General features: G+C 59.3%; 2 protein-coding genes across 5 annotated transcripts in view; both read right to left on the bottom strand.

Annotated features, from left to right (window-relative positions):
* LOC104050286 (cyclic AMP-dependent transcription factor ATF-7) overlaps positions 1-7,442 on the bottom strand; it is a 70,186-nt gene extending 62,744 nt beyond the window's left edge. The window contains exon 1 of one of the 4 annotated variants that reach the window (XM_064474403.1): positions 7,217-7,442. The gene's annotated coding sequence lies outside the window, so the exon portion shown is untranslated. The remainder of the gene's footprint in view (positions 1-7,216) is intronic. The other 3 variants (XM_064474406.1, XM_064474404.1, XM_064474405.1) reach the window with 3 other exon arrangements.
* A 488-nt stretch (positions 7,443-7,930) lies between these two features.
* Positions 7,931-10,269, bottom strand: ATP5MC2 (ATP synthase membrane subunit c locus 2). The gene is given in 6 exon segments (XM_064474489.1): positions 7,931-8,146; positions 8,233-8,393; positions 8,593-8,670; positions 9,213-9,260; positions 9,262-9,286; positions 10,169-10,269. Coding segments are annotated over 6 exon segments (513 nt in total). The 5' UTR covers positions 10,255-10,269; the 3' UTR covers positions 7,931-8,031.
* Positions 10,270-17,177: the final 6,908 nt, after the last annotated feature.

Here is a 17,177-nt window from a genome sequence, read left to right as displayed (position 1 = left end):
CTGTTATTATTTACATCACATGTGGGCATTTTTATTTATTTAGCATTCGAAGGCACACACATTTTATGGCATCATTATTTGATATGTGAGCCCTAAAATCAGAGGGGAGCAAGAAATATTCCAAATACAAGCAATGTCTAGAAATCTGGTACATTATTGTGAGTTGTTTAACTAGAACAGCATTCTGCCTTTGGAATGATTGCGTTTTAGCAGGGAACAAAGCAATGATTTCCTATCTATAGTTTACATAATTCAAAATGTGAAATCTTGCATAGATGAAGGATACAGCGCCCTAAACGTGGATCATACAAATGGGTGCTCTATATGTGTTAAAACTAGAGAGCTTTCCAAAAAGAAAGGAAAGGCAGCATGGGGGTAGAAGGATGAAAAACATCCACATGAAGAGGAGCGAGCATCCCTCAGGAAGCTTATCACCTCCACCAGAAAACGAACTTGCTCGTTAAAACGCTGCCAACACACTCATGATTATGTTCAAAAAAAGTCACATTTTGTCACGTTGGCTTTGCACATGGCTCCGTCAGAGCAAGGATCTGGACGATGAGCAATGCTCGCTCTTATATAAACTCTCCAGGTTTGTAACAGCGCACTCTGCCATATAAAGACTTCTAACCCAATTAAGGTTGTAGATAAACTTCGTCAGTTCCGTTTTCATACAGTAAATCTACCCTGCGCTGCGGGATGCTCAGCTAAGTCTCGGCCTTTGCATTTTCAGGACCCAACAGTTAATGCCAGGAGACCTGGCACCCAACTGCTGTCACCCCGGTGACAATCTGCCTTTGGATCTCATCTCCCTCTGCTGCTGCTCCTCCTCCTCCGGCTCTATTTTACCAACACTCAAAAAAAAAAAAGGGAATATTCCTACCGCAGGAACAGCAAAAGAATGGCCCGTGAACGGCTGCCAAGCCTACCTTCAGCTCCTGCTGCAATGAGAACAGCACGAAGTAGAAGAAAACTACATTTCACTGTGAGATTAACTGCCAAAGCTTCCCCTGCCCACACGCAACCTACTTCAGCTTCACCGGCAGCAGTTCGACCTCACTTTTGAAACTTCTAAGGATTTCCAGCACCTTCAGCCGTGGACACGACCAGCTGTACCTCTAGAAACAAGTCTATTTTAAACACCAGCTATTTTAAATAATTGCAGGCATCAACTGCTTAGCGATTTGAAGATTTGTTCCCTTCATCTCAGCAGACTCAGCACCAACGAGAGCTTTTTGGCAGAAAATCCAAAAGCCACGTTCTGCTCCAAGTCTGGTTTACTCACTTTGGAAACAGTTAAAGGGTAGAAGACAGCTTGGTACGGTTAGTTACACAGGTATAAATACACTCATTTGGGCATTGCTTATTCCCTACCACTGCCAAGTCCACATCGAGCCAAGTCCTTAATACACTGAAGCCTGTAAAAGACTGCTTTTTTATTATTATTTTAAATGGTAACAATGGTATTCAGAACAAGGTCTCTGCCAGCCAGGGCCGAAAACATTCTCCATAAGCACAAAAAGAAACAGGCAAGCTGTGCAAGAGCTCTGCTAAAGGCAGTACTGCAAGCGTGGCAGCACATCCCCAAAAGGCAGGGAAGTGGCGAACTTTGCAGCTTTACACACTTCTGAACTCCAGGCACAACATGCATTTCATACTAGAGGAGTTCAAACATCTTTTTATTTTTTTTTTCAGGAGAAGGGGAAGAAAATGTCTTCGTACAGCTCTTCTTTTAGGATTTATTTGGTAGCTGTGCCACACAAAGAGAGCTCAGAAGCAAGACTAGCTCTGCAGAGCGTGCCCAGAGAAATGCCCCCAGTGGGTAGCACGGCCCGTAGCTGGCAGAGGAGCTTTGTTTATTCATGAACCAGCTTGCAACGGCTGGCACCGCGTCTCCACCACCACTTCATTCTCTCGCGCAAGGGTGGGACAGCAGAGCGGCATTCCAGACGGCTGCAGGCACTCCGAGGGCTGGCTCGCTCCCGCGACGAGAGCGGCAGCGCCGTTCGTGATCCCTGCGCTGCGCCCCAGGAGCCAAACCCGTTGCTTTTGTTGGGAAACTTCAGTAAATGGCTGCTCGCAGGCGGGAGCTCAGCTCTGCGCTTCTCCCGATACAGGACAGCAGCCCCTGCTCATGTACAGCAGCAGAAGGGAGATGGGGAGGTAGGAAAATTCACCCCAGCCAGCTCGGCCTCTCACCGCCACCCCAGCGAAGCGCGCCAAGGGCTTAGAGGAAAGAGGCGCAATGCAAAAATCCCGCTCCACTAAATAATTAGCCAGCATTAAAATTAGGTTTAGCTTCTGCAAAACCACACCGTGTTGGAAACTGTTAAGGCACTGAATTTATCGTGGTTCAAAAACAAGCGTCAAGCTTTGGCATGCATTAAAACAGAGCGTGTGCTATACAAGGGTTACTGCACAGCTGACTCCTGCATCAGCACGTGCCCCACCAGGTGTATCAGGGAGGTGGAAAAGAGAAAAAAAAAGGGCAAGGAGCTCTTGGAAGATTATGAAATTGAACTTCAGAGAAGCAATTAAGCCAAACTCCCACGAGCCAAGACTAATTGCAGCAAAACACGTTGTAAATACCAACTCTAAAGAGGGAGAACAAACCCGAATGCACGAACATCAACCAGCAGCTTGGAGAGGAACCTCTGTGGGTACCACCACTACCAAGGGCTCTAAGTCAGGAAATCTGGTGTCCTCCAACGTGCGTGCTCTCCGTCGCCCCGTCTCGCTGCTCACCCACCTGCGTGCGCATCGCTTGGAGGAGAGCTGAGGCCACAGACCTGCTTCCAGATACAGCTCGGCCAGCCTCAACCCCCTGCTCCCACCGCTTCTGCCGGCAGAGCACCGCTGCGCGCAGGTGAAGCCTTAACTTTTCGGATCTGGGCAAAGCGATGCAAAGAAGCGGAGAAGGAACAGAATTAAGAGATTTGCTGAGGACTTCGAGTGATATGACGTAGGAATTCATCAGCCAGACAAAAAGATGTGACAAATATTGCCATGTCAAGGCTGAGCATTATGCGGCTTATTAAAACCTCAGCTTTATATTCAAAAGGAAGCAAGGCTATAAATGTGCTTTTGTTTTAGTCTCTATAGGCAGCTTCCTACGCACCTCTACACCAAACAGAAACCACTTCTGGCTCCCCCAGGAAGCCCAGTCCCCTCGCTTACATCTCTGCTCAGCCTACACTACTCAGCATTCACCCATTGTATTACAAGTTCCTTGAAACCAAAACCAAGAACCAGGATTACTTTTAAAGGGGGGGGGGGGGATCTTAATAAACATGAAGTTACAGGAAGCAGCAGGTCCTCAATCCTGAAGGTCTGTTACAAAAAAGCATTTTCTCCCAGCACTGCAAAGCCCTCTCAAAATGCATTGTAGCTGGGTGCTAAACGACGGAGGGAAGAGCAGTTTTGGAAATCCGGCCTCCATTCTCGGCACTAGGAATATTAAAAAAAAAAAGATGAACAAAAAAAGGCTCCAAGAAAGTCAGAAGAATAAATAAAACCAAACAGAACGTGAAAAAGCATCACATGTGATACAGCAGAAAATGAGTCCAAAACAAAATCCAACCCAGAGATCCTCTAACACATGCTGCAAAAAACAACACGTGCACCACAAGGCCTGCCAGAAGCTGAGTGTATTTTACTAAGCCATTTTAGATACATTTCCACCACAAAGAGGTAGCGACTAGCTCTGGGTGAGGACGTGTCCTGGTTGCCCCAATCCCCTCCACGCACCCTCAGGAAAGCTCCAGTTCCTCCTGGCTGCTTTATCAGGTGAAACTGGTGGACCTTGCAGTCAGGTTCCTGCGTGTTCAAGGAGGAAGATGGAAGGAGGATTCGGTTTCTTCCCCACAACCATCCTCTCACACCCATCCACTCGCGCTTCCTCTCTCGAACTTCTCCATCTTTCAAAACGGGTAAGGGAAATTTCCTGCCTGCCCCACACCACATCCGCAAACCCCCTTTTAGCCATCCTGAGAACATCCTCCACAGTCAGCGTCGCCTCCAGCTGAGCTCTGAGGGGTTTTGGAGGAGATGGGAATAAAGACATTAACAAGAAGTTTGAATTTTTTTTTAAGCCATGTCCTTTTATTTTTGCCATCTTCCTACACTGCCCATCTAAGCCATCACCATCATAGTCCTGCCACACGCACCGTATGGCGCTTTCCAAGTGAACTCAGACTAACCACAGTCCCATCAACCAGCTGAAAAAGGGTAACAACACTTGCAACCTACCAAGGTGGGCTGAGGGTCTAACAGTGGACTCAGCAAGGCAATTTTCACCTGACATCTTCATGAATTACACAGAGGAAGAAAAAAAATCAGAGCGCTAAATACATACGGTGGGAAACGCTGGAGATGACTGGAAAATAAGGAACCTTGAGAAAATAGAAATATGAGCAAGAATAAGTAGAAATTAATGTTAGAAATACCCTTCAACAGGGGGAAGTGAAGTTACAGTAAAAGACAAATTGCAAGTGGAAGGTTTAACACATTCACAAAGTTTGCGTAAAGCTTTTCCTTCTTATAATCTGAACAGACACAAGGAGGGAAAGTCCCGATCTCCAGCACGCTGATGCAAGCCACGGTCGAGTCCAAGCTCTTTGGTATCAGGAGGATATTGGCAAATCGGAAGGCATTCGGGAAAATATAGTTAAGCAGCTGTAGGGATTGATTTACAAGGAAAGATTAAAATAACTAGACGCCTAGTTGGGCTAAGCTGTAAGTAAGGTGGACAAGATAATTTTTTACAGTTAGTTGACAGGCAAGTGCCAAAAGGGAGAGGAAGTGTTTAACATACTACAATTAGGTATAACCAAAGGATTGGCACGCAATTAAGGAAATCCACAGCTGCATTAAAGTTCTCAAAGCAGTGAGGTCTATCGGATACTAAAATAGCCTCCCACTTCTCAATTCCCAACCACCTTCTAGGACCAGAAATAAACACTCTGCTGAGAAAAGACCATCCCAGCCACAGGTGATCATTACAAACCTCGCAGGTCGATCGCTGACTAGCTGCTTCCACCAGCTGAACCCACTCCTTTTTTTTGTTTGTTTGTTTTTAACACTAAGAGCAAACAAGCACTCCAGCACTCTCCAGCCCGCAAAGTGATTACAGTTGGCAACGGTAATTACCCCCCTCATGTCACAGAGGGTGAATATGATCCCTCGCTTTAAGGAAACAAGGAGCAAGGATGTTTAACCCTGCTCGTTTTCCAAACGGGAATCTGGCTGTTGAATCCACCTCCCACGAACTTCTTCTCCACATTCAAACAGTGAAGTTATTCTTAGTCTCCGCTGAGAAAACCCCAATCCAAAAAAACTGTCCAACAAAGCCAGTGGTTCAGAACTGCTGCTGAATTCCTCTCCAGAAATGACTGCATTTTAGTGACAACTATTTTTAAAGCAGTTTGCAAAGAACTAGACAACCCCTTTCAGAACGTGCCCTTCGACACTGCTGATGGAAGAAAGTCCCTGACCAACAAGTGAGGCAAAATAAAGTGGGAAGTCCACCAAAGGATTAACAACACTTTTATGTTGTACTCCTGAACATTAAATTGAAATGTTGGTCTTTAGAGAGACCTGAGCAGGAAAAGAAGTGATAACTTCATGAAGAAAGATAACGATGGGACCCGGTGAAGAAGAGGCAACAAAGAAAGAGGCAGAAAGAGCAAAATGGGGAAAGCTGAGCAGAACAAGGAGTTTTTGTTGTTGCACGCATTTCATCTCACACCTGAACCAGCTGATCTCTTTGCCTTAGTAAGGTTGAGGGACTCCATACCAACGGTTCTGGCGGTAGGAACAGAACAGCTTTGAGACCTGAACCGGGTTGTGCTTGCAAAGTCAGAGCTACTGAGAGGCCACAGATTTCACAGCACCAGCAGCAGATAAGCAAGCACCTGGAGAAACCTCACCCCTTCAACAAGCTCTCAAAAGCTTGAGCTCTCAAAGTCCCCCAGTGAGAATTATCCACTGTTTCAGACTTTAAAAGAAACTACTCAGTTCTCTGATTTCTGCTCTCTGTGTGTCTTCCTTCACTCAGTGCTGTGGGAATCACTAATCCCCCTGGGACTGCATGGGGTGGGATGGGGCTGAGAGCCCCCCACCTTCCAACACCCTGCAGACCCACAGCCACTCACCAGCCCTCACCCTGCTCCCCACCTCATGCCCATGGGCACCCACAACCTCTCTGCATCCTTTCCGCACCTGCCTGCCACTGGGAGCCCCCCGCACGTAGGCCTGGATCCTCCCCAGCTGCCCCAAAATGAGTCATGAGCCGTCACACTGAGCCCAAACCCCTCTTCACCTAGAGGAGGGCAGAGTCCCAGTTTAAGGGGTTCCCCCAGCACCTGCACCTCAGGGGGTCCCCCTCAGAATCCCCTCTAAGCCCTGAGGTCCCCACATCTGCCATTGCCCAGAGCACCCCATATCTCTTCAGGATCCCCAGGACCCACACACCGAAGGCTCTTCCTTATCTACAGCCTCCAAAGCCACCCCCCCCCCCCAATTCTCTCTCAGCTTCCAAAGCTCCCCCACCCCTTAACTGCCCCCCACCCGCAGTCCCTCAAGTCTCCCCAGTACCCCTCCAGGGCTCACCCCCCAGAATCCCACTGCAAGACCGCCCTCCCTTTAAAGCCCCCCATATCTGCAAACCTCTCCAAACCCCCTCAAGAAACCCATCCCTTGAGCCCCCCACTACTCCCCAGGACCCCTCCAAACCCCCCACCCCAGAGGCCCCCCCCAAACCCCCACCCCTCGTGCGCCCCACACTGATGCCCCGTACCCCACTGACCTCCCTGTACCTCCACCCCAAGCCCCCCATTTTCCCGGGTCTCCCCCCCCTCGGCCCCCCGGCCTCCGGGCTCCCCCCCTCAGGCACCGCCCGGGCCCCTCGCTGCCTCCAGCAGCCCCGCCCACCCGGGGAGGGGCTTAGCCTCATCGCGGCGCCCCCTAAGCCACCATTGGCAGCGCCGCCCGCCACTCCGGACCTGGCGGCGAGCCGATTGGCCGGAGGGCGTCGTCAATCAACGAAGGGGCGGGGGGGAGTACAGCGGCTGCCTCACGAAAAGTCAGGGAGAGTTGTGGGGGAGGGGCCGGCCAGTGCTCCCCGTGGCCCCCCGGGGGCTGCCCCGCCGCCTCTCTCACCGCCTCCCCCGCCCCTGGGCAGCCCCGCGGCCCGCCGAGCCCGGGCGCAGCCCGTTACCTGAGGGAGGGCCGGGCCAGGCCGGGCCGCACCGCCACCGCCGGGGCCTCGCGCTGGCTGCCTCTCGCGCTGGGGCTCCCGCCTCCCCTCCGCGAGCCGCCCCCCCCGCCCCCCTTCCCCACGCGCGAGAATCTCGCGAGACCTGAGGGGAGGTAACGGCGCCGGGGCCAATGGGGGGCTTCGGGGGCGGGGTCCCGCCGTGGAGGGGCGGGGTTGACCACGCCTCCTCGGGGGCGGCCAACGAGAGGAAGGCCTCCGGGGGGACAGCGAGGCCGCCCAGGGGGACCTCCATCCTGCGGGGACACCGAGACAGGGACACACCAACACCGGGACACACCTGAGCCCAGGACACGCCTGATGCCTGCACCCCAACACCCACGAGCACCCCAAACCCCGGCTCCTGGGGCTGCCAGGCAGCAGGTCCTGGCTGAGGTGTCCCCAAGGGGGTGACATCCCTGGGCAGGGACAGCTGGAGGTGTCGGCCCTCGCTGCAGTCCCCAGGGCTCCTGGCTGTCCCCAGGGATCAGCCATATCCTTGTCCCCTTGGGGACTTGGCTGAGGGCTCAGGGTGACAGCAGGGCTCAGCCCCAGGCACCTGGTGTCCCCTGTGGGGACACTGCCACCTCCTGGGGGGGGGGAAGTGCCATGCCCCAGTGGCAGCCGTAGGCAAGTGACACAAGACGGGGCCACCAAGGAGACACGAGGAGCCAAGACCCCGTTATCAAACCGTATTTATTCCTCTCCCACCCATGATGGGGTTGGGGAACGGGAACAGCGGGGTGCTGGCTCCGTCACCATCACTGCCACTGGCTCCGTCACATGGCGAAGAGGATGAGGAAGGCTACCATGAGGCAGAAGAGCCCCATGGCCTCGGAGAGGGCGAAGCCCAAGATGGCATAGGAGAAAAGCTGCTGTTTGAGCGAGGGGTTCCTGTGGGGACAGGAGAGGTCGGTCAGCATGGGCTGGGGTTGGCCCCCAACCCCCCCATTTCCATCCCCTCAGTGTCCCACCCTGACCTGGCGTAGCCGATGATGAGGCTGCCAAAAACGGTGCCGATGCCGGCGCCGGAGCCAGCCACCCCCACGGTGGCAGCACCGGCACCAATGAACTTTGCGGCGGTGTCGATGTCCCGGTGGGCCGCGCTCGTCTGGATGGCCCGGTGGGTGCCCGGCCGCACCTGGGGGACAGGAGGGTGGGCAAATGGGTGGGAAGGGGGAACCTCAGGCCTTAGTTCCCCCCTTTTGAGCTCCCTGAAGCCTCTCGGGGAGCCCCAGAGTGGATGGGGCGCACAGTTGCTTCACTGTGCCCCTCCCAGGCCGGTGCTCAGCACCCCACTGCCCCCCTATACCCCCCCCAGTCCGAGCTAGGCACGTTACCTGCTCCGTCCGGGCCTCAGGGCTGCTCAGCACGGAGGCAGAGAGGGGCTGGCACAGCACCCGCGAGCTCCTCCTCACCTGCAAAGCACAGCACCCTCAGACTGGGAGAAGGTGCCCCACCCCACACACCCCCAGGGCAGCAAAACTCCACCTGAGGGTCCCCTGAGGCCACTGCTGCCACCTCTGGTACTCCCCAAACCTGCTCGGCCCCTTGGGGCACCCCATGAGCCAGCAGCACCCAACTGGGAGAGCCTGTGCCAGCACCCAGCACCGAAGTGGAGCTCCCAGGCTCCACGTGGCCCTGCTACAAGCACCCCATAGCCGCAGAGATCAGGGTATAGATCCTCCATGCCACTGGGACCGGCACCCAGCCAAAGGCAGCGCTGTATCCACCTCCATGTGGGTAATTAGTAACCATCAAGGGATGGCAAATGATCTTTAACCAGAGCAGTTGAGCGCTCAGGGCTCTGCTCACCTTCAGTGCGGTCCAGGACAGCTCTAAATCTCCAAGTGTCCTCAAACCTCTCCCCTTGTCCCCAAGGGGGCATGCGTTACCCGCCCCACACCCTCATCCCACAGAGGGGACGTGGAAGACGAAGGAGGGGTTTGTCACTACTCACTAGTGCAGGAGCGGAGACAAACTTTGCACAGGCGTACATGGTGAGGGACGGAGGGACACACGGGTGGGACACGGCTAGAAGAGACACACAGACACCGGGGCGTGAGGAGCCGCAGCACGCGGGATCTGGCCTCACAGATGCGAGGTGACCTGCAGGACAGGCAGGGGACTTGGGGACACACAGGAGGTCTGAGCCATGCAGGGATGGTGGCAGAGGATGTGCTTTTGTCACCCAGGTGACAGCTCCTGGCTGAGTGCCACCACGGTGGCAGTCTGGGGCCCAGCGATTTTGGGGTCCTGGAGTTGCTCCAGTGTCCTGGGGGATGTCACACCCCTGGGGGCCAACAGGACTTCATGAGGCCCCTGGTCCCCATAAGACAGGCCGGGCCGTGGGGATCCCACCTCGGTTCTGCCTCTGGGGACGTGGATGGAGAATGGGGCAGCTCTGGGGGGGGTGGGGTGTCACAGCCTGGGGACCCCCAGACCTGGCAGGGGACATGGGGGCTGCAGAGGACCGAGCGTGAAACCCCAGTGTAGGAGGGAGATCGCCCCAGAAGGCAGCGTGAGGGGATATCACCCCAAAACAGCGGGGGCGTCACCCCAAAACTCTGTGTGTGGGGGTGTCACTCCAAAACTCGGGGAGGGGGAGATGCCCCAACCCCAACCAGCTCCTTGGTGGGGGAGGGATCGCCCGTCTCTGTCCCCTCCCAAAGGGGGGGCGGGCTATCTTGGCCGCCCCCCGCCCCTGAGAAGGGGTTCCCGCCCCCCGCCCCCCACTCCTGAGGGGGCCTCCCGCCCCTGAGGGGATACCTCTCGCCCTCCCCTCCCCCCGAGGGGGTCTCTCTCCCACTCCCCCACCATGAGGGGGTCTCTAACCCCCCTCCTCTTGTCCCCACCGAGGGGGGTCTCTCCCCCCCGGGGATGCCCCCCCTCACGCCCCGGCCCGCCGCCGCTCACCTGGCGAACCGGCAGCGGGCAGGTCGCGGAGGCACGGAGTGCGCAGGCGCGCCCGGAAGCACCACTGAGAGGGAGGTCGGTGTCATCGCCCAGAGCGTCCGCACGCCCGGCGGCGCCGCCTGCGGGCCGGGAGGAGGCGGGACCGGGGGCTGCGGGGCGCGGGGGCGGGGTCTGGAGGGAGGGAGGGGGCGGGGCCGCGCGTCGCGCCCCCTGGCGGCTGCGAGGCGCAACTTCGTGGGGGCTCAAGCAGGGGGTTGGGGGGGGGCGTGGGACCGGAGGGGGGGCGGGGGGGGGCGGGGGGCCGGGGAGGGGGCGGGGGGGGGCGTGGGGCCGGGGGGGGACGTGGGGGGGCGGGGGGGTTCGTGGGGCCGGGGAGGGGGCGGGGGGGGTCGTGGGACTGGGGAGGGGACACAGGGGTGCGTGGGCGTGCGTGGGGCCGGGGAGGGGGCACACATGTGTGGGAGGGGGTGCGTGTGTGCACGTGTGTGTACACGTCTGCCTACACGCGTGACACGTGTGCGTGCCCAGGTGTGTGTGCGCACAGGCGTGTGCATCACTGAGGTCTGCGTGATCACGTGTGTGTGTCCGCACATGCGTGTGCAGGGCGTGTGCACGTGTGTGAGGCCGGGGGAGGGCTGTGTCACCCCAGGGTGCTGGGGGACACCCCAGGGTGCAGGGGGGACAGTGTCACCCCAGGGTGTAGGGGGAGCGGGGACCCCAGGGTGCTGAGGACCCTGTGTCACCCCAGGGTGCTGGAGGACCGGGACACCCCAGGGTGCAGGGGACCAATGTCACCCCAGGGTGCTGGGGGCCCTCCAGGGTGAGGGGGGACGGTGTCACCTCAGGGTGCTGTGAGATGGTGCCACCGCAGGGTGATGGAAGATTGGGGCGCCCCAGGGTGCTGGGGCTACTGGGGACCCCCAAGGTGCAGGGGGCCAGTGTCACCCCAGGGCGCTGGGGGCCCTCCAGGGTGAGGGGGGACGGTGTCACCTCAGGGTGCTGGGGCACCCCAGGGTGCTGGGCACCCCCCAAAGCATGGGGGGCCGGTGTCACCCACGGGAGGGGTGCGGGGCCGCGGTGCCGCGCGGGCTGTCAGGCGGCTGTATTTATGGGCAGCCCTAATGCGGGAAGCCATAAAGGCAGAGAGAGCCGCTATTAATTAAATCATTGTTATAATTAACTTTCATTAAAGGAAAATCAATAACGAGGAGCCGGGATTGAAAGGAGGCCATCCATCAGCCCTGCCCCGCCGCCGCGGGGGGAGCGCGGGGGGCTCCGTGCGCGCACGCGTGTGCGAGGGGTGCCCACGCGTGGGGCTGCGTGTACATGAGAGCGCGCAGGCGGGTGTGCAGGTGTGTGCGCGCACGGGGGTTTGCAAGGGGACACACGCGTGTGCGAGGGGTGCACACACGTGGGGCTACATGTGCACAAGTGCATGCAGGCGGGTGTGCATGTGTGTGCGCGCACGGGGGTTTGCAAGGGGACACACGCGTGTGCGAGGGGTGCACACACGTGGGGCTGGGGGTACACAACTGTGCACAGGTGTGTGTGTACGTGTGTGTGTGTGCACAGGGGGTTTGCAAGGGGACACACGCATGTGCGAGGGGTGCACACGCGTGGGGCTGTGGGTACACGAGTGTGTGCAGGCAGGTGTGCACGTGTGTGTGCGCGCACGGGGGTTTGCAAGGGGACACACGCGTGTGCGAGGGGTGCACACACGTGGGGCTGGGGGTACACAACTGTGCACAGGTGTGTGTGCATGTGTGTATGTGTGCACAGGGGGTTTGCAAGGGGACACACGCATGTGCGAGGGGTGCACACGCGTGGGGCTGTGTGTACATGTGTGCACGGATGCGTATGTGTGCACATAGCGGGTGTGCGGTTGCGTGTGCACACGCACAGAGGGTTTGCAAGGGGACACACGCGTGTGCGAGGGGTGCACACGCGTGGGGCTGTGTGTACGTGTGTGCGCAGGCGGGTGTGCACACAGATGTGTGTGTGCACGTGTGTGCGCAGGGTGTTTGCAAGGGGACACACACGTGTGTGCGAGGGGTTCCCACACATGGGGCTGTGTGTACACGTGTGCACGGATGCATATGTGTGCATATAGCAGGTGTGTGGGTGCGGGTGCACACGCACAGGGGGTTTGCACAGGGACACACACGTGTACGAGGGGTGCAGACACGTAGGGCTGTGTGTACACGTGTGCGCACAGGTGGGTGTGTGCAGAGATGTGTGTGTGCACGTAGCGTGTGTGCACATGTGTGCACACGGGGAGTTTGCAAGGGGACACACGTGTGTGTGAGGGGTGCCCACGCGTGGGGCTGTGTCACACGCGTGCGCGCAGGCGGGTGTGTGCATGGACACATGTGTGTGCACGGATGCATGCGTGTGCACGCAGCGGGTGCGCACGTGTGTGTGCACAGACGGGGTTTGCACAGGGACACATCTGTGTGCGTGTGTGCGTACGAGGGGTGCACACGTGTGGGGCTGTGCATGCCCCTGTGTGTACGTGCAGGGGTTTGTACGGGGGCACACGCGTGTTCACGCGTGCAGGAGGGCGTGTGCCGGTGCCTGCGCAGGTGTGGGTGGGCGCGTGGGTGGGCGCGTGGGTGGCCCCCCAGACCCCCTGCGCCCCAAACCATGGTCTGGCGCACCCCAAACCACCGGCGCACGGCGCAGCCTCCCCCCAAAACCTGCCCCACCATCCCCAAATACCCCTTTTAACCCCTTAAAACCCCCAGAAGGCCCCTGCAGCCCCGCAAAACCCCCTCCGCGGCCTGTCCGTCCGTCCGTCTTTGTCCGCCTTTCCTCCCCCCCTTTCTTTTTTTTTTTTTCCCTCCTTTTCCCATTTTTTTTATTCCCTGATTTAAACCACGGCTCCATTTGCTGCCACTGACCTTAACGGCTTAAATTAAAAAGCAATGTTCTGTGCGCGCCTCCAAAGCCGCCGCGCCGGGAGGGAGGGGTCGAAGGGGCCCCCCCCAACCCCCCCCTCGCCTTTTCACACCCACCCCCCCCCCAGCCCCCCTCGTGGGCTCTGATGGTTTTAATATCACCGTAATGGCTTTGACCTTGCGATTAATAGCGGGATTTGCAAAGCTGCCGCGGCGTGACGGCGGCCTGCGCTCGGTGTGGGGTGAGGGGGGTGTGGGGGGGGGCGTCCCGCTTTTTTTGGGGGGGGTTTGGGGTGGGGAGGGATTGGTGCTGGGTGGGGAAACTGAGGCACGAGTGGGGAATGGTGGGGAGTGGGGAATGGACTGGGGGGGATGCTGTGATTTTCAGGGGGTGGGAGGGTGATGGGGGGCTGGAGGCGGGAGTGGGGGTGCGGGTGGGTTGTAAAGGGGGGGGTGGGACACGCGTGTGCCAGGACACAGGTGTGCCTGGGCACGCGTGTACCTGTGCGTGTGTACGGCTGGGGGGGTGTCTCTGGGGTCCGGGAGGCTGCCGTGGGGTCCCCCCTCCCCTGCGAGGCTCAAGGGGGGGGGGTAACTGGGGTTTAGAGGATGGGGGAGTTGAGTGGGTGACACATTGGGGGGGCTTATGGGTGCGTTAGGGGGTTCGGGGGTGGGGGTGGGCACGGGGGCTGCTGGGGCCGGGGGAGGCGGGGGTTACCGGGTGCCCCGCGGGGTGGGGGGTACCCGAGGGGGGGGTGTCGGGTGCTGCTGCCCCCAGCCCAGCCCCCCCGGCCCGGCGCTGGCGCAGTCACCGCCCGCGCTGCATCTTAATGCGGCGGCGGGAGCGGGACCGGCCCCGCAGAGACCCCGGGGGACCGGGACGGGGGTGGGGAGGGGGACCGGGACGGGGAGGGGGGTGGGCACGGGGAGGGGGTGGGGCCGGGCTGCCTCCCACCACCCCCGCTCCCCGACAGAGCCCCCCGAGGGGCCAGGGAGGTCGGGGGGGGCTGGGGGGATTCCCCCCCCCGTGCCCTCAGAGCCAGGGACAGGCGGCAGAGGGACAGTGGCACACATTGGGCACAACCGCTCACCCCCGTGGGTGTGAGCACAGGCCCTGCCACACCCGCACAGCTGGATCGGGCTGGGGGTCACCATCACACCCACATCTGGATCGTGGGGGTCACTGTTACACCCACAGCTGGATCCCAGGGATCACTGTAACAGCCACAGCTGGACCGTGGGGGTCACTGTTACATCCACAGCCGGATGGCGGGGGTGTCTGTTACATCCACAGCTGGATCCCAGGGATCACTGTTACACCCACAGCTGGATGGTGGGGGTGTCTGTTACATCCACAGCTGGATGGTGGGGGTCACTGTTACACCCACGGCCAGATCCCAGGGATCACTGTTACGCCCACAGCTGGATGGTGGGTGTCTCTGTTACACCCACAGCTGGATGGTAGGGGTCACTCTTACACCCACAGCTGGATCCCAGGGATCACTGTTACACCCACAGCTGGATGGTGGGTGTCTCTGTTACACCCACAGCTGGATGGTGGGGGTCACTGTTACACCCACGGCCGGATCCAAGGGATCACTGTTACACCCACAGCTGGATGGTGGGGGTCACTGTTACACTCACAGCTGGATCCCAGGCATCACTCCCCCCAGCTCCCACCTCCCACCCCATCCCTGGGGATGCCTCCCTTGTCCCCAGGGCCTGGCCCGGGGTGTCGGGGCGCAGCGGGGCCGGTGCGGTGCCAAGGGCCGGCTGCCAATTTGCCGTGGGAGGGCAGAGGGCAGTGACGGTCCAGCCATGCCAGGACCGGGCCCATTTCTGGACAGAGGGTGACACTGGGCTGTGGGTGACTTTGGGTTGCGGGTGACACTATGTGGTGTGTAGTGGTGGTCCTGCACCCAGCCCAGCTCTGCTTTCCCCAGATCTGGGTGGCACCCAGGCAGGGGGACCAAATGGGTCCCCAGCTCCAAGACACCATCCCAAGACACCAACCCCAGGTCTAAGACATGGTCCTCAACCCGCAACACCATCCCCACCTCCAAGGCATGGTCTCCAAGTCATGTCCCCAGGTGCAGGAGACCACCCCTGACCCTCGACTCGTCCCCAAGTCCTAGGTGCTGTCCTCAGACAAGGCATGTCCCCGGGCACGAGACACCAGCGAGCCCAGGGGTGGGGGGGGGAGCAGGAAAGCAGCAGGCAGGGGTCCGGAGGGCAGAGAGGAGCTGCACGGTGACATAGAAAAGCCAAACCTCTCCCTTTCAAACAGCAAAAGCCCTCCAGAAAGCGGCACGGTCACTCCAACACAGCCCCATACCTGCCGCCGGAGAATCCCCACTGGGTTGGCATGGGCTGAGCCAGCCCAGGCTCTCATCACCTTCCTGACAACCCTTCTCAGGGGGGACTAAAACAAGCCCCAAGCCCTCAATAAATCGCTGTCCTCTGCCTGCGGCGCGTCCCGCGGCACCGGCGTCCCGGCCGGACAGACGATATCTATAATCCTGCCGTGCTGTCGGAGTAAATCTCGCGGCTCTCCCAGCATCGCCGAGACCCCAATAAATATCTCCATTTCCTGCTGTCCTGGAGGGAAGATCTGATCAGCTTTTAAATGTCAAATGTAAAGTAAAGTTTGTCATAAAAAAAGCCTGTAAAAGAAAATACCCCATGGAGGCGGGCCGCGAGCCGGAGCGAGGCGCGGCAGCTCCGAAGGCGCTGGGGGAATGTTTCGGGTACCCCGTCGCCACGGGTGCGGGGGGTGGGGGCACCCATTTTATCCCCACCCCACCCCAAAAGGCTCCCCCAACCCGCTGCTCCTGGGGTGAGAGGGGATGGGGACGGCTCGGGCGCGGGGCTGGAGGCAATTAAGGGCAGCCCAAATCCTGGGGGATAAATTGGGCACAACCCAACGTTTCACTGGCCTCGAGGAGGCCAAAAAAACCCTGAATCCCACCCAAAAGACCCCCCACCATGGTTTTTTCTCCCTGCCAGGTTCGGCAGCCGCCAATTCCCCTCCATTTTAATGCCTCCCATGACGCCATCCCATTTGGGCTCTTCTGAATCATGTCATTTCATGTACTAATTAAGCAATAAGACACAACAGGGCATGGATTTATGGGGCCGTATTTCACGCGTAGGTGTGCGGTGGCACCGCGCGGCCGCGAGCACTCCCCCGTGGCCGCAGCACCCTTCTCGTGTGGCTGCGGCACCCTGGGGGTCTCAGCTGCCACCCTGGGGGTCCTGGCTGCCACCCTGGGAGTCCTGGCTGCCACCCCAGGGTCCCGGCTCCCACCATGGGAGTCCCAGCTACCTCCCCAGGGGTCCTGGCTGCCACGCTGGGGTCCCTGGCTGCCACCCCGGGGGTCCCAGCTGCCACCCCGGGGGTCCCTGGCTGCCACCCCAGGGGTCCTGGCTGCCACCCTGGGAGTCCCGGCTGCCACCCCAGGGGTCCCGGCTGCCACCCCAGGGATCCTGACTGTCACCCCAGGGGTCCCTGGCTGCCACCCCAGGGGTCCCGGCTGCCACCCTGGGAGTCCCGGCTGCCACCCTGGGGGCCCCAGCTGCCACTCCGGGGGTCCCGGCTGCCACTCCGGGGGTCCCTGGTTGCCACCCTGGGAGTCCTGGCTGCCACCCTGGGGGTCTCAGCTGTCACCCCGGGGTTTCCGGCTGCCACCCTGGGGTTCCTGGCTGCCACCCCGGGGGTCCTGGCTGCCACCCCAGGGGTCCCGGCTGCCACCCCGGGGGTCCCGGCTGCCACCCTGGGAGTCCCGGCTGCCACCCTGGGAGTCCCGGCTGCCAGCCCAGAGCTGGTCGTGCCCCGTGGTGCAAATGCAGGTGGGGAAAGTCCTGCAGGCAGAGGACAGCGATTTATTGAGGGCTTGGGGCTTGTTTTAGTCCCCCCTGAGAAGGGTTGTCAGGAAGGTGATGAGAGCCCGGGCTGGCTCAGCCCATGCCAACCCAGTGGGGATTCTCCGGCGGCAGGTATGGGGCTGTGTTGGAGTGACCGTGCCGCTTTCTGGAGGGCTTTTGCTGTTTGAAAGGGAGAGGTTTGGCTTTTCTATGTCACCGTGCAGCTCCTCTCTGCCCTCCGGACCCCT

The sequence above is a fragment of the Phalacrocorax carbo genome, chromosome 27, assembly GCF_963921805.1.
Source record: "Phalacrocorax carbo chromosome 27, bPhaCar2.1, whole genome shotgun sequence".
Classification (NCBI taxonomy): domain Eukaryota; kingdom Metazoa; phylum Chordata; class Aves; order Suliformes; family Phalacrocoracidae; genus Phalacrocorax; species Phalacrocorax carbo.
The sequence above is the reverse complement of the archived record's forward strand: the minus strand, read 5'-3'. Positions and strand labels throughout refer to the sequence as shown.